Below are 22,737 nucleotides of genomic sequence, written 5' to 3' on the forward strand. Positions count from 1 at the left end.
TTTTTTTTTTTTTTTTTTTTTTTTTTAATAAACAGGAAATCTGAGACATTTCCACCCATTGCTTGATTTCACATTTTGTCATCTGTCTCACAAGCCGAAAATCCTCTCTAAGGTGAAACAGTTCTTTCTGCCTCACCTAAATAAGTGAAGTACATTTGAAGTTCCAACGGGTTTGTGTTATATCTACCTAATTGCACTTCCTGGACCAGCCCCTTACTAGGTCACTAGTACAGTAGACACTGTGTAGGGCCCCGCAGCACCACAACAGTGCAAAGCAAGGAGAGGAACAATATTGAACCCCAGACCTGTCACTCATATCATCGACAGATAGATGTACTCTATCTGAACATTTGATCATCAAAAACACATGTAGCAATGCTCATTTGTAACAGTCGCAGCCTTGACTCCTCTGAAACCCTAGTTTGAGATAAAAATTAGTGTATGTGTAGTTTATTAGTGACTGTGACCCCCTCAGAAGCAGGAAGAAAGGCCTGCAATGAAGAATGGAGAGAGGTACTATGCCAAAATGCACATATTTGAGCAGCTGGTACTCAATTCTGCCAGAGGTGATTCGGAGGAAGCTTATGGAAGGAAACCTAGAGCCACTCAGCTCTAAGGCAGAAGGCAGGAAGTCCCCTCACCCCTTAGTCAAAGGTGGGTCCCAGGCCTCTTCTTACCTACACTGGACAGGGTGAGTGCAGTTCACGCCTGTGGGCACCACCAGCCATAGGGTCAGATGAGAGGTAGCCAGGATGGGCCAGGAAAAGGTAGGAAAGCTTTCTGATTGGCACCAGCATCAAGTCTGTTAATGAACAAAGGAAACACTATGTCAGTGGCTGAAAGAAGCGGCGGGTGCGAGGGTTCTGATTCAGTGCTTATACAGTGAGATACAACAATAATAAACCAGGTAGCACAATGCCTGCCATGTCACAGACTCTTGATAAATAGAAATTGTTATTACTAGGGAAAATAAATGTCAGCAGATTCCAAAGGTTTAGAGTCTGGCGTAGTGAAAGATTTATAAGCAGCTAACCCCAGCTGAATACATCGGATGCTAAACTAAGGGTGTAGCCTCTAGCTTCTATTTCAAGTTGTGTGTCTTGCGTATATGTGAGCCGGTCGGTTAGTTGGCTGATAGGTTCCAAGACAGGGTCCCACCTTGTGTCCTAGACTGGCCTCTAACTAAAGCTACTCCAGCCTCAGTGTCCCTAGTGTAGCACCCTGCTTTTCTGCTCTTTCCTTCTTGTATAAGTGAGAATAGCAGACTCCTAAAATCTTTCTTTCCCTTTTACCATGCCTGACGTGGATGGGGGAGGTGCCTACCGTGCTAGTAAAGTTGGCTTCCATATGGGAGAACATCGGAGAACAGAGAGTCCTTGGAAAGGTTCAGAAGAGAGGTCATCCGCTCTCCTTATCTTAGCCTGTTCTCATTGCCGGACATGTCCCTGCCTGTGCTCCCATGTGATCCAACTCCAGGACACCTAGCAGATAACTCTCCCCCACTTCCTTCTGGCTGCCACCTCTTTATCTGAGGCACCCTTACTTGAGCCCTTCCAAGTGCACCTGCCCGCCCGCAGTGCCCCAACTGACCCCAGGTAGTCCACACATCACAGCAAACCCTTTCAACCAATCTGCTGATGCAATTTGGTTCTCTGTCTGCTCAACTTATGTTGAGCACAGCTCGGGATCCACAAGTGCAGATCATTAAGTAGAGGCGGGGCGGAGAAGAGCAAGCCGTACCGGAGGACTGGGTCAGGTTATGCCAATAGGAGCATTAAATCGGCAAGATGGGTGACCGTTTAAATAGGAACAGGCAATGTCACCCGTGTTCCAGTCTTCATCTGCAGCTTGTGTTTCCCACAAGCATCTGTCTGGTTTTCACTCTTAACAACCATTTTTTTTTTCAGGGCATCTTGTTAGTTCTTGAGTAGCTTTTTTTTCTTTCTTTTTTTTTTTTATGAACAAATAAAATGGAAAACAACACACTAGTGAGGAAATAGCATACCGTTCGTATTTTTAGCACGACCATGGGGCTTCGCCATTCATAAGCCCCATTCCTATACATGTTAAGAGCGACAGTTCCAGGAGCCTCTTGTCTCTTGAAGGAGTCAGAAGCATTGCTTTTCAATGTGAAGGGTCATGAGAAATGAAGTGGAAGGCTTCCTGTCGTGCATTACAAGTCCTTTTGTGACTACTGTCCCACACATACAGTAAACAGTGCAATAAATACCCTTCCCCCTCAATTTACCCAGCAGGAAGTCTTCAGTGCTTCTCCCAAGTTCAGCTTAGAAAGCTTGCGGGCTGTCCTGCACTCAAACAACCCTGTGACTCATCCCCCTCCTTCCTGCTCTCCTACCCCCCTTCACACACACACACACACACACACATACACCACCCAAACACACATATACACACACAGACACCACACACACACCACACACATACACCACACAAACACACATACACACAGCACAAACACACATACAACACACACACAACATACACACACAACACACACACAACACACACTCACATACATACTACACACACCACACACACACACACCACACACACACATACCACACACAAACACACATACACACCACACACACACCACACCACACCACACACACACACATCACACCACACACATAACACACACACAGCACACACACACACCACAAACACATAACACACACATATACACCACACACACAAACACACCACTCACACACCACACCATACACCTAACACACCACACACACACCACACCATACACCAAACACACACACACACAGCACACACACACAGCACACACATACAAACTCCTCCTTTCCAAGGCTATGTCCATACTGTCCCCACCTTTGTCTTGATTTCCATTGTTCATACCCTGTGAATTCCATCTCAGTGGATTCTTTCCTCATATGTAGGAACACATGAGTGAGCTACTGTCTGCCTGGACATTGTTCTAGAGGAAAGGGCAACGTGGACTAGTTCTAGACTTTAAGTCAGTTGCAGTGCTGAACCTGAAAACTAATACAGTAACAAGTATTGTGGGGTAGTACAAGGCTGTGCCTGGGGCTGGCAGTCTCTGGCCTTACTCCTCATATTCTGTGTTTTCTTCACATTTCAAACCAGTGAGACTGCCCTTTAAACAAATAGGCAGCCTCATTCTTTGAAAACAGTTTACGTCAGTATTTATTTCTGAGAGGTTATTACCCCAACTCTCCTCAGCAGGGGAGAAAATTATTAGTTTGTTTTTGAGATAATTTCAGATAATAATAATAATGAATTGGTGAAGTAACATGTTTAGGAACGTTTTCTTCCTTTCTTCTTTCAACATAATCACTCCCAGGAGCGAGCACCCGCTGGCCCAGCTGTACTGTCACTCCATCATGGAACACCATCATTTCGACCAGTGCCTGATGATTCTGAACAGCCCAGTAAGTATGTCATTTATTGTTGTGAGTTTCAAGAGAGCTTTATACATGCAGTTGTATTTTTAGGTTTTGGACTTATTCCCAGCATAATAAATTCTTGAACATTCTCTACTCCTTTTTGGGTAAGGAAGGATTAGCCCAAACATTCTACAGCCTCATGTCTCGGGACAGTAAAAAAAAAAAAAAAAAAAAAAAAAAAAAGATCTAATGTTGCCCACAAGAGAAATTTGATTACTGACCTTTAATTACTCCAAATTAGAAACTGAACTGGTATTTTATGGCTGCTGCTTAACTTTTTAAACAAATGAGTGGTACATACAGATCAGTATCTGTTTCTCCTTCTTCTTCTTCTTCTTCTTCTTCTTCTTCTTCTTCTTCTTCTTCTTCTTCTTCTTCTTCTTCTTCTTCTTCTTCTTCTTNTCTTCTTCTTCTTCTTCTTCTTCTTCTTCTTCTTCTTCTTCTTCTTCTTCTTCTTCTTCTTCTTCTTCTTCTTCTTTTTCTTTTCTTCTTGGTTATGCTAGGATTGAACCTAAGGCCTGGGCCTGCTAACCAGGAGCTTTGCCAGGCAGCTGTAATCCCAGTCGTCTCTGCTTTATTGGAGCTTCTAGCTGCTCACAAACCATTGTGTTAAGGAACGAGAAAGCTAGTCGACAACTTGAATAAGTGAATATTTGTAAATGTAAGGAAACACGTGAGTTTTCTAAGTGAACACACAGTTTAGGAGCATAACAGTCTAGTTTTCTCCCTGGCTAGAGGAAAACTAGGGAGTCACATCGCGGTCACTATTTTTAGGGCCAGCCATATGATATACCATTCTCATGTTGCAAACCAAAATGGCCACTCCGGGATAATAGTTGCACTATGAGCCCAATTTCTTCCTTTGCTGCCTCCGCCCGCATCTCCTGCTCCTTACTCTGTGTTTCTTCTAACTCCTTCCTTACTCCTACGCCTCTGTGTCATTTCCTCCTTCTCCAGCGATAAAGCAAGGAAGCAGAGAGGCAAGATAAGGGGTCGGTCTGGCCATTCTTAAAGGACTGACACTGCTGAGTGTCCCACACTTTGTGCCTGGTGGGTGATAGTAATATCATCTCTGCGGAGCACCCTCTTTTGTGGGGACACCCCACAACAACTACAGAATTGGCCATCCAATCTGGTCTTGCCTTTTAGGTTTCTTGGGCAGGATGCATCACACAAATCCCTTCTAGTCCCACCTCCTCACTGAACACAGAAGACATACACAGGGTCTCTCTCTCTTACTTGAGGCAAGGGGAATTCTTACCTCTTCCCTAACACCTTGGTGTGGCTAAAACCTCAGAAGCATTCAGCTTGGGTATACAGCTCAGGGGCAGAGCGTGTTTTGCATGTGTTAAGGCACTAGGTTGGACCCCCAACACTGTTAAAAATGAAAGTTACACAACACATTTGGCTGCCTCCTATGAAAGTTTATATGAGACTTAATACCGCTTGCTGTAACATGGAACAGGAACTCATTCATAGGTGACTGGCATCATTTTAACGTGTCGTGTTATGGGAATAACATGCAAGTTATTATAGGAATGGTTAAATCCTGGCATGCACTAAGAAAGTATTTGAAGAGTGAAGCGCGGGTCATTGTCCCCTCATTTCTGGACTGTGTGAGGCTGGGGCACTGCTTCTCTGTTATTGCCTCATGCCTTACAGCCCAGTGCATTCTTCCATTGCTCTTGTATGCTTTCGGTACATTCGGAGGCAGCCTCGGGGCCTTCTGGGTCAACTCACCTCCAAGAGCCTCTCGTGGTTGGCTTTGCACTCTGATTCAAAGCAGCATAGGTTTTCAGTGATCTGCCCAAACACCATGTTTCCCATCAACTTTGTTATTTTCAGTGTACAGTTTTCCAAAATCAAGCCTGGAGAAACATATGCATGTTAGAGTAGAAACATCTGGACTTTCCTTAGGAAAGTGCTCTGTAGCTAAAGCTTTCTATTTATTTCTTTTTAGGGGAGGAAGTAGATTTAAAAAAAAAAAGAAAGTGGGCTCATCTATCCCATCTGTCCTCTATCTCCCTGAATAGCTGAAAGCTAGTCTTGATCCCCTAATCCTCCTGCCTCTACCTCCCAAGTACAGGGATTATGGGAGTTTACTACTATACCCAATTTAAAAATGTCCTGTTGGTGTCTTATTTCAAGTTCAGTTCCAAAGGAAATAAATCACTAATCTTTTGAAAGGTGGATTAAATATTTTCCTATCATACTTCTTTTGTTAGATACTGTATAAATTATTATTTAGTATGCTATTACTTAGCATAACACACAAGAAATCTGGTTGTACATTTTGCTGGCTTAAGTCATAAAAGCCGTCTATCTATTCTGTCTTTGTAAGCCCAATTTAGAAAAAAAATTTAACAGACTCTGCTCTTTGGAGGAAAACTGAGATTGCAGTGTCAAAAAAGACATTTTGATTTCTGCTGGAAATTGTCTTACCTTGAAAATAAGTTAGGGCATCAGGAGTTTTCTAAAGTTTCTTTTGGCCCAAATCTAAAATGATGAAATATTTTAAAATAATGATTGTGGTTGCAATTATAGATTCTGGTCATTAATTCAATCCGTGTTAGTTTCAGACGCTCATTACCCCCCCCCCTTGTCGTTGTCTTTGCCCCCAGCCTTCCCCCCCCCCAGCTGAGCAAATCAGTCCCAGCTCCCTGACTTCAGTCTTGGCTTCCAGATCTCACTTCTTGGCTCTGAAACTTAGTAAGCCTTACGAGTCAGCTTACACAGATTTTGAATGTATTTGGAGTGGCTGGGGCTTGGTTTAGTTCAAGATCAAAGAGCTGCTCTCTGTCTTGAATTGCAGACAAAAATACAGGATGTTATGTAACAAAAACCTTCAGTGAGATATACATGGGTTACCCCCATGGCCCCCCACGCTTGTTTAGAAGAATATTTTACTAATATGGAAACATGACCTACAAGGAAAAATTAGCATGATTTTTATTATTCTTTGTGGGAGGGGTTGTAATATAATCACATCATTTCCTCTTTGTTTTCCTTCCTCCCAACTCTCCTGTTTACCCCTCCTTGCTCTCTTTCAAATTCATGGCCTCTATTTTTCATTATTATCACATATGCTCAGGTGTTTGTGCTCTCCCCTGGGGAAGACTCTCCTGCTCTCAGCATATGGCGTGCTCCCCCTTAAGGGCTCCTTACAGTCCTTTGAGCCCATGCTTTCTTAGGTCACCAGCTAATAAAGCACTTTTGGCTCAGGCCTGCTAACCATCTATATTGTCATGTTCATAAGGAACACGTGCAACTCTTAGTACTCGTTAAGGTCTATAAATAAGAACCAGCAGCGTCATCAAGTTTGTTACAGAAGCCACAGAGGAGTGTCTCTAATCAATTATCTAAAAGTTTCACAACTCTATTCTTCATATTCATTAATATGATTTGAGTTCATTCTGCCCAAAGGAAAAGGATATATTTATTTGGTGTTTATATTTCAACTCAATCTCAAGGAGGTGATGAGTTAGAAACACACGTGTATAGAGGCAGGGATAATGTCATGTGGCTGATTTTGTCTTCCCTGCCAGGGTGGTGTCTGGTGATGATGAACAGGAAAAATAGTATTGCATTGCATATGCTTGAAAAAAGCAGACTCAGTATACGAGGCATGTGTTTAAGTTCTACATCTAGAGCTTCAGAGATTGTTCTTCACAGCAGCTCCCGTGGGCAGAGCACTAACAGTGTTTTTCTTTTTATATAAAGGGCAACCAGATTCTCAGTGGCCTCTCCATTGAAGAATATAAGACCACATTGAAAATAATCAAGCAAGCAATTTTAGCCACAGACCTAGCACTGTACATTAAGTAAGTTTTAAGATGTGATACCCTCCAAAGTAGGTCTTGAAGACGTTTTCCTGTCCGCACTGGGAAGTCTGTATAGAAGCCAGCGCCCTGACACAGCTATAACCAGACTGGTAGATTTTAAAAAACAGGCAGTCAAGGGAGCCTACTCCTTGGCACTCCTATAGCTACAAATGCTAGCACAAGTATGTATGATGCTCTTCTATGGCTGTGTCTCTGAAATTGCCTTGAGTCATCATGGTGGGTTCCTATTTTCCTCCTTTCCCTCACTTGCCAATCTCTGCCCATTCATGATTCTTTTATATGGCCACCAAGCCAAAGTGGGCAGGCGAAGAACACTGAATGTGATCTGAGTTTCTTTTTATTTGACTTTCGTGGATGAATGTTAATGTACAACTGCGAATGTTATCATAGAAGTTAAATAGCTACAACACACACACACACACACACACACACACATCTACTGCTCAATGTCTACAAATGTATGTGTGTGTGCTTCGTTGAAATTTGGGTCAATTTAAAGGGAATCAGGCCAGAAGAAAATAGAGCAAAGTTCAGGTTGTTCAAAAGTAATTCCAGAGCACAGATCATCAAATCACAAAGAACTTGAGAAACATCACAGTCAGCATAGGCTTCCCATTTTTATGCCATGTGAGTTGCTCCTCTCTGTGTGACACTTTGATAGTTGATCACACACAGTCCGTTTTATCATGGACGTTTTTCTTCAAGATGCTTGATGATGCTGGGTACAAGGGAAGTCTTTCCCAGACACTGATGACCCCATGTCTGTGGACTGACAGGAAATAGTATCTAAAACTTGCTCCTTGCTGTCAAAGCATGTCTCACCTTCACTGCCCTTCTTTTAATCTGCAGCAAGATGTAGCTGAATTAGAGACCTTAGACCCTCTTACCCTCGTGTGCTTAGGAGATCTTAAATCATTCTTGCCAACACATTTTAACTCACACTATTCTATTTTTAAAAAGTAAAATAAATTATATAATTAAATAATTTAAAAAGGGATTGAATAATTAAAATATTTAAATAAGAAATATCCCTGAGTTGAAATTGCCATTATTTTTGTTCTGGAATTACAAATGATGTGACATTTAAATAAAAAGTTTCCACTGTAAGTAAGCCAAGATCATGAAGGCAGAATGCTGAGTATGGATGAAGCTTTGACGTTGGGTTCTGAGATAGGAACAACAGAGATTTTCCTCAAGTATGTGTTCCACGAGTCTTGTAGATCAAGGGGAAAAGAGCAGGAGGTCTCACCATAATCACCATGGTTTGTTTTTTTCTTTAAAGGAGACGAGGAGAATTTTTTGAGCTTATACGAAAAAATCAATTCAGTTTTGAAGATCCTCTTCAGAAGGAGTTGTTTCTGTAAGTTGGCTTTACTGTCCATGCAAGCTTGGCTGCCTGGTTAGTTTTCTCTGAGCAGTCATTAATTGGGATCGTTTGTTACGTATAATGACTTTGGAGGTTGTCGACTGCTCCCAAGTGGAGTATGAAAAGCTGAATGTGGTCATTGGCAAGGGAAGGAAACTGACAGTTGCCTTGTTGAAGACTGACTGATGGATACTGTAAGGAAGTGGAACATTTGTGGCTCAAGATTAGTGTTTCGCTTCATGTCTCCCATCCTTTGGAATGGAAAAGGAAAAATTAACATCCTATAGGTTGTAAGAACAAGATGGTAGCTGTTAATGTCACTGTTCTTGGACCACAGCACAGCAGTGCTTTTTAGTGGACCCGTCAAGAGGACCGTGTTTCAACCTCAGTCCACAAATTCCTTTCTTCTAGCTGTAGATGATTATCTCTTCTGCTACTTGCCTCTGTCTTTACCACGGCAATAACCTGTATCAGTAACACAGAACCAGGAAAGCACCATAGTCCCTGCACTTGGAAGGATGAAGGAAAATGATTATCACAAGTTCAATGCCACCCAAGGATATAAACACTGAGGCACTGTCTTAAACAATAAAATAAAACACAACAAAACGACAGTCAATAACTAACGGTCCCACAGATTACAGATAGTGTTGCTACAATGGCGATGTCAACATTTTTCTTTAAATAAACTGAGATTGCTTAGTCTGCAAAGCAAATATGCAAATTAAAAGGAAACAACACACAAACATGGGGCTGCCTATTCTGTATAGTCATGTTTTCCTTAACATCAACCTATCTTTCAGAATAGCGCCTTAGACATACATGGGCCTACTCCTGTGACTAGTATGCACTCAATAATAACAAAGAGAGAAATGCCACAAAGCTCCAAGTTTGAGCTAGTTTTCTCTGTCACAGAGAAGTTTGTAATCAGGTTTGTCACCTTTGGCAGACAGGTTATACCGGCAAGCACAGTTGAAAGCCGTCGTGACAGTGGGTTCCAGCCATGATTGAAAATACCTCCAAATGGCTCAATCCGGTGGTAGAGTTAGTATTGTAGAGATCGTGACAACATTAGCCTTGAGTGGGTAGAGCCTGTGCTTTAGGCAGAGTACCTCTAGAGGAACAAAGATACTTTACTGCAATTGTTTGTTTTGCAGGAATAGCCTTTTCGCCTATTTCTTTAAACAATGTAAAGGGACTATTAGGCATTTGAGTATGACTCAGGGAAAGACTGTACTGCAGTCAGACATTGGGCGTAGGGATGTAGGCTCAGCTGCTAGAAGGCTTTTGTAATGTCCACAAAGCTTGGGTTTAATCCCTAAAACATAAATATGCATAAAACAGGTATGGTGGGCATACCTGTAATCCCAGAACTTTGGTCATGGATCAGAAACTGAAGGTCATCTTGGCTACATAGAAAATTCGAGGTCCTCTCAAAATATATAATAGCCTCCCCATCCCCCACAAAGGTAATTTTTTACCTCTGTGGTGTTTTATTCCAAGGCACATTGTTATAGCCAAGGGACTGGGTAGTTCCCACTGCTATCACCAGAGAAAGGCTAACCACATAACAGAAAAAGACTCTCTGGCACATACTGCCCTACCATGCAAAAGTTGTCACATAGAAAGCCCTGTGGGTGGTAAGTGAATTCAGGTGACCCACCATAATCCAGCACTGTCCTCATTAAGATGTGTGATGTTATCCTTCTGATAAATCCGAATGATTTCATCTCACTATCGATGTGTAAAAACCAATGATAGCAGGCAAGATTTACCCCCAAGGACCAACTTCAGTGACTCCCAGGACAACCAAAACAGGGAGGCTCTATCACAGACACAACAGCCAAATAAATAATGTTTGTTCTTTGGTCTTCAATTTTTGGGTGTTCTCTTGTTAAGCAGGTTTTAATTGAACTCTTTTTTTTTTTATAAACAGTAACAACTTACTGAGGATAAATATTCACAAGATTTGGGGGTTTCTTTCTCCCTTAACAGAGCAATGCTGATGACAGCCTGTGACCTCTCTGCGATTACTAAACCCTGGCCTATTCAACAACGGGTATGTTGCTCAGTAGTGATCAAAGCCGAACTAAAAAGTCAAAGTCAGAAAAAAGCCTCTTCACTTAAAGGTATCTTTGGAAATAAATAGACTTTAATTCCTTTATGTATAAGACAGAGGCACATATCTGTGTTTTAATGATTAAGTGACACTGCTTCATAAAAAGTACATTCATGTTCGTTGCTATACCTCTGTAACTTCAGCTGTGGTGAAGAGAGTGATGTCTCAGGGCCACTGGTGTTCGTCACAAATAGCAGCATTGAGCACCCTTAGAATTCTTATTCTTCCATGCCTCTAAGACCAGGAGTAAGTGAGAAACACTGGCAGGTTCTGCGGCCAGCTTGGGATGGATTCTCACCCACACCCCATCAAATCATAACTTAAAATCCGGAATGGGGACACCTCTGCAGTTCTTGGCTTGTTTAAGATGACTTTAACCATGCTGAGGTTTTTTGTTTTGTTCTGTTTCCATATGAAGTTTATTTTTTTCAATTTCTGTGAAGAATACTGTTGGAATTTTGATGGCGATTGTGTTCAATCTGTTGACTTCTTTTGGTAGGTAGCCATTCCCCCAATATTAATCCTACCAATTAATTCATGAGCTCTATCTTCTGACATCATCTTCCATTTCTTTATTCAGTGTCTTAGGATTGTTATTATGTAAGTCTCTCACTCATTTCTTTCTTGGTATGTTTGCTGTTTGTATAGAGGGACAGTACTGATTTTGTGTATTAGTTTTGTACACTGCTACTTTGCTGAATGTATTCTTCAGTTATAACAGTTTTATGTTAGAGCCATTAGACTTTTCCATGTATGGAAGCACATCATCTGCAAATAAGAATTCTCTAGCTTCTTCCTTTCCCATTTACATTCCCGTTCCCGTTTCCTCCTCCTTCTGTTTTATTACTCTACTTAAGACCTCAGGCACTGTATTTGATGGAAGTGAAGAAAGCAGATCTCCTTGTCCTATTCCTAATCTTAGTGGAAATGCCTCGAGCTTCTCTCCATTTAGAATGATGTTGGCTGTGGGTTTGCTGCCAGTTGGCTTTATTGGGTTGTTTATGTTCCTCCTATCTCTGGCTTCTTCGAGACATGTTCATGACGGTATATTGTAATTTGTTAAAGGCCTCTTGTGCAAATAAGACGTATACTTGAGTCTACTTCCGTGGTGGATGACATTCATTCATTAATGTATGCCAAACCATCCCTGCATCATTTGGATGAAGCTGGCTTGTTCATGGTGGATAATCTTTTTACATGGTTTTGAGTTGGGTTTGCAAGCATTTTATAAAGAGGCTTTACATCTGTGTTCATCATATATGATTTGTTGCTGTGGTCAAGTGTTTGTTTGGTGTTGGTATCAAAGTGATACTAGCTTTATTTTAAAAATGAAAAAAACTTTCTGTTCATATTTTACAGAGTAATTTGAGAGTATTACTGTCTGTTCTTCTTTGAGTATATGGTAGAACCCTTCTTAAATCCATATAACTGGGGTCTTCTTTTAGTTGGGAGATTTTTTTTTTAATATTACTTTTATCTCATTGAATGTTATAAGCCTATTTAAGTATAGGCTTAGTATTCTCTGAATTTTCTCAGTGTTTGTTGTCTCCCTTTTCAGTTTTTAAATTATTTTTTTCTATTTTAAAATTAGAGTTATTTTATGTGTCTGAGTGAGTTGCTGGTATATATGTACCATGTGCTTCCCCGGTGCCCTGAAGTCAGAAGAGGGTCTTAGATCTTTTTGAACTGGCATTGCAGATGGTTCTTAGCCATCACGTGGGTGCTGGGAACCAAATTCGTTTTCTGCAAGAGCAGCTGGTACTCTTAACCACTCAGTTATAGCTTTAGCCCCTTATTCTCTAATTTCATGCATTTGATCCTCTTATGTTTTGGGTTAATTTGGCTAAAGGTTTATCACGTGTTGATTTTTTTGTTTGTTTTTAGAACCAACTCTTCACTGATTCTTTGTATTCTATTTTAAATTTTTTCATTTCATTATTTCATTTTATTTCATTAATCTCATCCTTGGGTATGATCATTTTTTCTTACTCTTTTTGATGCTATTGTTATTCTAAAATTTTCAGGTGCATAATTAAGTTGTTGATATGATAGATAGATAGATAGATAGATAGACAAATAGATGGAAATCTTAAAATAAATTGAGTATGGAAGTAAAAATAGATATACTCAATTTAGATAAAAACAACATCAACACTCTGAAAAAGACTAATTTATTTTTGGTGACAATAATACTGTAATTTCTAGACAGGAGAGATAGCTTGGCAGTTAAGAGCACTTTCAGAGGCTGGGTTTCATCGTAGAACCTATATCAGGCAGCTCAGAACTGTCTCTAACTCTAGTTCCAGGAGTTTATACCCACTGCACACAATGCACGCATAAAAAAAAAATAAATAAATAAATAATCTTTAAGATAAAAAGCAGTAATTTCATGAATTAATTTGATTAATTTTTGGTGCCCGACATGAAATTCTTGAAACAGCAATTGCCCAAATCTATAGACAGATCTACTTTTAAAACAGAATCATGATAAAAAGACATATTATAATTAAAACTTTTATAATAAACATTTTAAAATAAAAACATGACACAGAGAAATTAACCAGACTCAAATTCTGTATGTGATGGCTAGTCTTGGCTGTCAACTTGACTGCACCTAGAGTCAACCAAATCCTAAGGAGCCGGGCACACCTTTATAGGCTTCTCTTAATCTGATCATTTGGGGTTGGAAGGTTTACTCTACATTTGAATCCCTTGATGTCTGTCGGAAAGCATACTGTGAATCTGAGCTATACCTTCTGGTGGCAGACCAGAGAACAGGACATAGAAAAGGAAGCTTTTGCCTTTTTGCCTGCATGCCCTTTACTCTGGCTGGCAAGTTCATCTCTCCTGCTGCTGAGGCTTCCCTTCACTGGCATTGCAACTTACTTCTTCAATATTCCAACACAGACCAAAGATCAGATGAGGTGCCCAGCCTTGTGGACGGAACAAATACTGGATTCTTGGGAAGCAGCTACTGTTAAACTATTTGTGCCACTGCCTGTCTGAAAGCTACTCTAATCAATTCCATTTAAATGTGATATATATACATTCCATCAGCTCCATTTCTCCAAGAAAACCTGACTAGTATACATTGTGGTACCAGGAGGGGCTCTATAGAAAATAAAGTACAAGGATGAATTTTTTAAATTTTCTGCAGCAGACTTTGCAGCTTGCTGGCACCTACAGTTGCTGGAGCCTCCTAGAAGTTTGCAGAGCACTGAAAGGCCACGGTGTGAAGTATTTGAGGAATGTGCTGAGATAAATACATTTCCTTACTCTGGCCTACTGGGGAAGAGCAAGGAATGTACTGACTCCGTGCACAAAACTTTTGACAATTTGTAGAATAAGGAAAATAACGGTGCCTGTCAGGTTGCTTCTAGCACCTCTGGATTTATTCACAAAAGGAAAAAAAAAAAAAAGTGAGCTTCCTGATAAAAATGAACTGACTTCTGGTGTCTCAGTGACAGGGACAGTGGAAAAACCACAGACTCTGCGGTGCAATGGCAGCTGTGTATAAACAGTGTAAAGGCTTCTAAGTGTACCCTGGCAGAGAGATTGCTCTCCAGCAGCCATAGAGCTCAACTTTTGGAAAACTCAAGCCGAATCCCTCACTGTAAGAATGGCTGGATCGCAGTGAAAATTCAAGTCCCAACCTCAGAAGGTGTTATCAGTTAAGGAAGGGCTCTGGTTGGTAAGAAATTGGATCCTACAGCTTGGGATAGCAGTGTGTAGTAAGTCCCTACTGAGGCTGAGGACTCTGAGCTCTCAGATGCTGAAGGGTTTCTCACCAGAGGAAGCAGTCTTGTCACCCCTAGCAGGGGATGTATTCCTTGTCCTGACCTGCAAAAAATATTTCCCTTTCTGCCATTGCCTGGGGGAATTAATCCTTCTTTGCCTATGGAACCAGCAGTGACTTTCTGTGTAGGAGATGCCAGGCAAGACAATATTGATGTCTCTCAGGGCCTACCAATAGTTGTCTCTAGACCTATAGAGCCTATAGGCTCCTATAGGGGATATAGAAAGTATAGTCCATGAGGAGATATGCTATACCACAGAAGAGCTTATTGAGTTTGCTAATTCACTTCTACAGAAGTCTGGAGAATAATGTGTGAATGGATTTCATGGGTATTGGGATAATGGTGGAAGAAACATAAATTAGATCAGGTTGAGATTATTGATATAGGTCCACTGAGTGGAGGTTCAAGGTTTAATATGGAAATTCACACAGCTTTGGGTTGTTGCTTTTAAAGGTGTCATGGACTAGACAGATGGCTCAGTGGTTAAGAGCACTGTTTGCTCTTCCAGAGAACCTGAGTTCAATTCCTACCACCCACATGGTAGCTCACAACTATCTATAACTCCAGTTCGAACACCCTCACCCTCACGCGGACATACATCATTGCTCAGGAAATTAAAAAAAAAAAAAAGTATCAAGACCTTGATCGTCTGTCTCTTCCAGAAAATATCACCAGTGGTCCACTCTATTGTTAACATTCTGCTGACTGGGAAAAGAGCAGGAGGTAGCAACCACTTTAGATTTATTGGTAGCACATACGCATATCAGAGCATGGGAAATGAATCCAATCAAAATCCAAAGATCTACCTCAGTGAATTTCTAGGAGTCCAGTATCATGAGGCACGGAGAGATATTCTTTCTAAGGTGAAAGATAAGTTGTTGCACTGGCCCCTCCTACTGCTAAGAAATAAACACAACACTTACTAGGCCTATTTGGATTCTGGGGACAGCACATTCCTCATTCTGGGTGTGTGACTTAGGCCTATATACTAAGTGACAAGAAGAGCTGCTAGCTTTGTCCAGGGTCTGGAACAGGAGAAGGCTCTTCAACAGGTCCAGGCTGCTGTGCAAACCGCTTTACCACTTGGATCATATGATCTACAGACCTGATGGCTCTTCAGGTGACATTGGCAGATAGTGATGCTTAGGGGACCCTTTAGCAGGTGAGTAGTTAAATCAGAGAGGAGAGTTCTATTTCTCTGCACCTCAGTTGCCTTCTATATGGTTAGAATTGCCATTCTGAAAATGTGGGCTTCATATTAGGCCCTTGGTCTTGTGAAGATATATGCCCCAGTACAGGGGAAGGCCAGGGCCAGGAAGCAGGAGTGGGTGGATTGGGGAGCAGGGCGGGGGGGGTATAGGGGACTTTCGGGATAGCATTTGAAATGTATATGAAGAAAATACCTAATAAAAATAAAGAAAAAGTAGTATTAAAAAAGATAATCCCTAAAAAAAAAAAGTGTTGGCTTTGACTGTCACCCTTGTGAAAACCCCTAAATAAATGGACTCCAGAAAACACCAGAAATTATTACCAGTATCACAAAAAGAAGGACAGACACCATATAATCAGCCACTACCAGAAGTCTGCAGCATCATGCCTAAGGAGATGGGCTGAGAAGAAAATGAGATGTCACTCTAGCTGAGCCTCAAGAAACCCTTAAGTGACATCATAAGAATGTGGTCTACAGAACCCAGACTCTGAGAAACTGTAAGATAAACAACAGAAATTGCAAGACAAGGTCAAAAGAGAGATTTAAAGACCTGACCACCAGTTTCAATACGGTATTTGGTAGTGTTTTTCACACACCTTTTATAAACAGGTGCTTAAGTTTGCTGTGACCTTTGTCTCCTAGGACTACCAGAAGCTACATCCATAAAGTCTCATCAACCTGACTGCCCAAATGTTAGCTGAACAAGGATGGCGCCAATAGACATGATAACATGGTTGGGGAAATCTCACAAGGCCTCAACCCTTTGCAAAGACTACAGAGAACTAAAGAATGGTAGAGGCAGGAGAAACCATCTTCTCCAGCTCACCAGTTGATTGTCCAATACCAAATGGTGCGCACACACACACACCATATTATAACAATGAAACAAAAAGGTTGTGAATTTGAATACAAGCAAGGAAGGGTATATACAGATGCTTAGAAGGAGGAAACAGGAGAGGAAAATGCTAAAATTATATTTATAATTTCAAAAATTAAAAAAATATTTTTTTTTTCAAAAGAAGACAGGAAGTGGGAAGGAGGGGGTGGATCTGTGAGAGTTAGGGAAGGAGTGGAGGGTAGATATGATCAAGACACATTGTAGAAGATTCTTAAAGAAATTCTGCGCTATTTTTAAAATAAAAAACTATGGTTGCTCAATAAGTTGCTTGCTGGTTATTCATACAGGTGGGCACAGTCTTGTCATTGTCTGACAAAACTGAAGCACATTTCTTTCTGCTTGCTTACAGAGGATCATGGGATTAGGATTATGTGGTTAAAGCCAAAACAGCATCGTTTCTGTTTCTCGTTACTGTCTCGTCCTGATGCTGCTAATGTGATGGAAACAGGGGGTTTGCTACATTTCATTATCTTCATCCAAACTCTGTCTGGAAGAATAATATGCTTTACCCCTAACACTCAGTCTCCTGTGTGTTTCAGATAGCAGAACTTGTGGCAGCCGAATTCTTTGATCAAGGAGACAGAGAGAGAAAAGAACTTAACATGGAGCCGGCTGTAAGTCCACTGCTTTGTTGGTAGGCGCTCTTCACACCGTTTTAAAATTAGAAGCTTGTTTTAGAGACAGGTTCTTACCGTGTGTATCAATCAGCTCTCCATCATCCATGCTTTGGCCTCAGACTCTTGGTGCTGGTGTGACAAGCATGTGACCACACTTGGCTAAAGTGTATACCACTTCTTAACACTTCTATGACACCTTTCCTCTGGTTTACTACGTAACACTTTCTCTCTTTTTAGAATTTTACACTCTGATTACAAAAGCAAGCTAGGAAGACAAACGTTGCTTACACACCGTGCCCCGTATTTTCTTGTGGTTTGTTTTCTCCGCTTTAATATAATAATGCATTTTTATTCTAATAGGATCTTAGGCGTATATGGACCATAATTACATGAAATAAATGCAGCCACATCTTAAATTCACTTCCTTTGCTGTAATATTTGCCACGTTCATCATTACAAACAGCACAGTGATAGACAGCTCCATTGATCTTCTTTACTATTCTGTGGGGATAAATTTCCATAAGGGAACAGTGACTTTAAGAGTGTTTTCATAGCGACCTTTTAATATAAATGTATGCATCTCAAATGGGAGAGAAGGATGCTTCTCAGACCATTTCTTTACACGTGTTTACACCCCTTAAGCTAACCACCGACTCATCTTTTTACAGCCAACCTTTCCTGTGTACTTTGAATAAATGTAGATCCATTTGTGTGTATTTTCAGGATCTAATGAACAGAGAGAAGAAAAACAAAATCCCAAGTATGCAAGTTGGGTTCATAGATGCCATCTGCTTGCAGCTGTATGAGGTATTTACAGAGAAAATACTAGAAATACTAGATTGCTAAAGTTAGATTATGTTATGGGTTGAATCTGAACTGCATCAGAGATTGGCACTAGATGTTTTTTGCTTCTAAGTAAAAAAAAAAAAGCATAATTATCACTGTTATTGTTTCTTTTTCACTGAGGAATCTGATGTCTGTGCAGAACAAGGGATACAATTTATATTTGCTATTTCACAAAGGCATTGACTCATTCCGTGTATAAATATCTATGGAGTGTCTTGGGTGTGCTGGACACTGACATGTTAATTTAGGGGATGCTAAGAGGCCTGTGCTGGTGCTGTCCTCCAGGGGATAGTTCCTGCATACATAATCTTGAGCAACATAATCTTGCTCAAGTTTAATTTTAGCTTAAATACAAAAAAAAAAGTCATCTGACTCTTTTTTTTTCCCCACTGTCATATTATGGCTTAGATACATTAAGGACATGTTTTTGAGGACTTTTTTAAAGGAGGAGCTTACAGGAATACAGGCTCCGATTTCCACCCTCTGCCAGTTTCACTTCTTGGCTTTTGGTAGCTTTTGTTCTACCAGCAAAAAGATTCTTCTGATATTCAATGTTTAGATGTTTATTACCCCAGTACAGAAAGGTGGCGTCTCTGTTTCTAAAAAAGCTCAAATGGATTTAAGTTTTATTTATTTGAGAAATTATCCTGGAGTTACCATAAAAGGTTAAGACCAGGCAAAAACTTAAAAATTTCCAATCCAGACATTGCAGATTCAGTAATTGAATGTGTAAGATTCATCTTCCACAGAGAGAGAATATTTGCCCCAAATGTATAGTTAGTGCAGACCCCAATTGAGAATCTAGGTTTTTTTTTTGTCCTTATTCAGTGTTCTATTGCTGTGAAGAGAGAGCATGACCAAGGCCATTCTTACATAGGAAAGCATTTAACTGGGGCTGGCTTACAGTTTCAGAGGCCTAGTCCATTATCATGGCCAGAAGCATGACAAGTTGCTTGAGTGGTTGAGAAGTAGTTAAGAACAACATCTTCATCCAGAGGCAGAGGGGGAGAAGGAGGGAGGGAGGGAAAGGGGGGGCTGGGAAGGGGAGAAGCTGCTTGGTCCTGGTCCTGGGCTTTTGAAACTTCAAAGCACACTCCCAGTGACACATTTCCTCCAACAAGGCCACACCTCTTAATCCTTTTCAAATAGTGCTACCCCCTGGTCACTAAGCCTATGGGGGCTCTTCCTATTTAAATCACCAAGAACACTGAAAGGTTTAATACAGCCTGCTGATGAAGGGGAAGGTAGGACAGAAGACACCAAAGGAAACTGAGGAAAAGGCCACCCCATGTCCGCCTCTCCACTGCTGTCTCCCCACTGACTACAGGGTCCACTTGGCTAGTCACCTCTTTTGTGAAGTTTGTCCTCAGAAGTGGCTGGGAGCAATATTTTAGGTACCTTCAACCCTCCTTTGTATGACAAACACCTTCTCTGTTGGTTGACTAAAGAGCCTTTCTCAGTTGATGATACCCAAGGCTCTTGGCTTTTCCCATCCCTGAAATCAGAAAGAACAGTGTTGTCGGAAGAGCCGTTCTAGATTCCACTCTGTTGTACAGTTTGTGTGCGCACTCATTGTGCTGTTGAGAATTCTATATGATCTTAAATAGTGTTTTACTTTTATCGTGAACGTAGTATGTTTCCACTGCAGGTCAAACAGAACAGTCCTAGAAGCAAACTGGAAGATAAAATCTCCCATGGTCTTACTATTCAGAGATAGCTATTGATGCTGGGGTGTGTGCTATAAGATATCTTCATGTCATTTAATAAAAAATTGATTTTGAAATCCATGATATGACACACATAGTTCTGTGACAGATGTATATTTCTGAGACATTTGCAATGACCATAAAATACTTATAAAATATTACTAAGTCTTATTGTTGGGTATTTGTCCTGTCTCTATTACAAAGAAAGCTATAGCAAATGTTCTTGTAATAACCTTTATAAAAATCTTGCATTAAAAAAGTACATTGTATAAAAAAATTATAAAAGTACACCCCTCCCCGTGGGAAAGCAAAAGGTACAGCTTCCCACGGCACAGCTTTCGTGAAGAGTAAGATCTACATAAGTGAACCCCCACAGCTTAGTGTTTGCGTACTTTTAAGATTTATTATTATTCTTAATTATGTGTATGTCTTTGTGTGGGTATGAGCAAAGGGTGCAGGTGTTCCTAGAGGCCAGAGCCAATGGACCCTCTGGAGCACTAGGCAGTTATGAGACACCAAACCTGATTGCTGGGAACCAAACAAGAGCAGTATATGCTCTTAGCTGCCAAGCCATCACTTCCGCCCCCTGTCCCCCCCCCACCCCGCCCACCCCGCCATCAAGCTCCCTCAGTGTTACTTTCAAATGCCTGTACTCACTGTGTCCCTAAGTATGCCTCCTTAGCCGGATAGACTAAGGGGAATCCCTGGCAAACACTCTGTGTAGGTTTTTTTCGGGGGACTTAAGAGAACGCCAGCTGTGGCGCTGCTCCAGCAATGAATGTGGCCCTGGTGGCAGGCCTATGGTGGGAGACTTCTCTCCAGTTGTTTCCTTTCTTTTCCTTAGGCCCTGACCCACGTATCCGAAGACTGTTTGCCCTTGCTGGATGGCTGTAGGAAGAACAGACAGAAATGGCAGGCCCTCGCGGAGCAGCAGGAGAAGATGCTCATTAATGGGGAGAGCAGCCAGGGCAAGCGGGACTGACGCCTCCCTCAGCCCCGCCCCCACACCCCTCCCCTTGTGCAAACTGCCACAGGCCTGGTTTCCCAGTCCACTATGCAGACTTGAGTGCACTTTGCCACTGCTGTATTTTTTTTTTTTTTTTTTTTTTTTTNTGCACAACTTTGGAGAGCGTGAAGTGTTTCAGAGATTGCTACCTGCTTTCCATCCTTTTGTTTTATGCCACTGAAGTGGAGCGATCAGTCATGCCCACTCTTACGCTTTTGATAAGGATGGCGTTCCTACACTCAGCTTCCTCATGCTCGGGGATTATAAATACTGGCCTTTGTGTTTCTGGGTCACCAGTCTTTCAAAACATGTTAGGAATCAGGGTTAAAAAAAAAGTGGGTTAGGGGCAAACTGAATGTGTTCGGGGACATTGAAAGCCATCCTGAAAATTAATGCTTAATGGAGTGGATGTTAGGGAGAAAATATAAACTTGTCAGAAGTGTCTTAACCAAGTTAAAGAATTGGTACCTAATTGCTCTGCTCTTTCTGGGATGGGGAGAACTTGCAGTACATCCCACCTATGTGGTAGAACAAACTGCAAACCATCCGTGCTGCAGCCGCTCTTCAGCAAGCAGTCTCCCCACTGCTTCTAAACCCCAGGCCAGATGACCCCCTCCCCCAGCCCCCCCCCCAGCTGGCTGTCCCAAGAGAGACATGGGAGGGCCCTAGATAGCCCTCCACCAAGAGAAATGTTTTACTTGAAGATCTTTCTGACAATCCACGTTTTTAAATACTGAAAACTTTTAAAACTACCTTTTTTATTATTATTTTTCTTTTGCTTCTCATCTCCTTAATCCAACAGTTTAAGTTTCAACAGAGAAACGGCCACAGGGGCGCCTGCCTGAAGGCAGATATGACTACAAATACACCAGTGCAAATTGAGTCTTTGTCCCTTCTGTCAACTGAAATTGACAGGAAAAAATATTAATAATTCTATGAGTAGCAGAGGTTTGTCTCCAATAGGCAGGTCAGACAATGAATTCAGAGAAACAGTGTGTGAAAGTCTTTCTGCCCAAACAAAACAACATTCAGTATTGGAAGTAGAAAGTGAATCAAAACAACAAAAACAACTGCATTAGGGGAGGAGTATCTGTTCCAGATGAGCAGAAATGTTTGGGTTGGGGCAGAATTAGAAGTATTTGACTTATTAATTCCCACCCTTTCCCCACATCCTCCCAGAGAGGGTAATGTATTTGGTCTGGGTTTCTAGCATTAATTTGCGTTAAAACGGTTTCTCTCTTCCTTTTCTCTCTGTTTAAAATTCAACATGGTCATTTTAATCATATATATATATATATATATATATATATATATATATATATATATATTGTATTGTGGCTTTGTTCTTCCTCAGACATGAAAAGGCAAAGCAGGCTTTACTGGCATTGTTTTGTATCAGCCAAGGCTAGACCAGGGAATTGTCACCCAATACTAAATATAATACTTGTATTTTTTTTTTCAGAATTTTATCTTATTTTTATTTCATGTCATAGAAACCTGGAAGGTTGCTCTAACGCACTGGTGTGTAAATGGTACAGACTGTCACTGATAGCAATCCCATCAGCATCGCATTCGCCTATGCAGAGTGTAGACGCCCTGCTTAGAGGGCATTCTGCAAGCCTGGCACTGTGCCCCATGCACTGTGACGGGGCAGCTATGCTGAAATGCAGTCACATACGTGTGTCGCTTCTCCACACTCCTCTGACCTAAGTCACTGAGAATATTCTTAAAGATGACATTCTATGTGGAGGGTTTGTCTAACATATTGACAGGCGAGAAGCCATATGTAGATTGGAAGCTATTTGGTTTGCTTTAGGTAGTGGTTTGTTTTACTCTAGACATTAACATAGGAAAAGCACTGTGATATTTTAT

At 41.2% G+C, this 22,737-nt stretch overlaps 1 protein-coding gene across 2 annotated transcripts in view; it reads left to right on the forward strand.

Annotated features, from left to right (window-relative positions):
- The window catches only part of Pde5a (phosphodiesterase 5A), a 121,320-nt gene extending 99,189 nt beyond the window's left edge, over positions 1–22,131 (forward strand). For both annotated transcript variants that reach the window (XM_021195436.2, XM_021195438.2), the window contains exons 15-21: positions 3,356–3,443; positions 7,179–7,279; positions 8,583–8,660; positions 10,662–10,725; positions 17,230–17,304; positions 18,031–18,114; positions 20,704–22,131. In XM_021195436.2, the coding sequence (XP_021051095.1) occupies positions 3,356–3,443; positions 7,179–7,279; positions 8,583–8,660; positions 10,662–10,725; positions 17,230–17,304; positions 18,031–18,114; positions 20,704–20,841 (628 nt within the window). In that variant the 3' untranslated portion in view covers positions 20,842–22,131. The remainder of the gene's footprint in view (positions 1–3,355; positions 3,444–7,178; positions 7,280–8,582; positions 8,661–10,661; positions 10,726–17,229; positions 17,305–18,030; positions 18,115–20,703) is intronic.
- Positions 22,132–22,737: the final 606 nt, after the last annotated feature.

The sequence above is a fragment of the Mus pahari genome, chromosome 4 (genome assembly GCF_900095145.1).
Source record: "Mus pahari chromosome 4, PAHARI_EIJ_v1.1, whole genome shotgun sequence".
Lineage (NCBI taxonomy): Eukaryota > Metazoa > Chordata > Mammalia > Rodentia > Muridae > Mus > Mus pahari.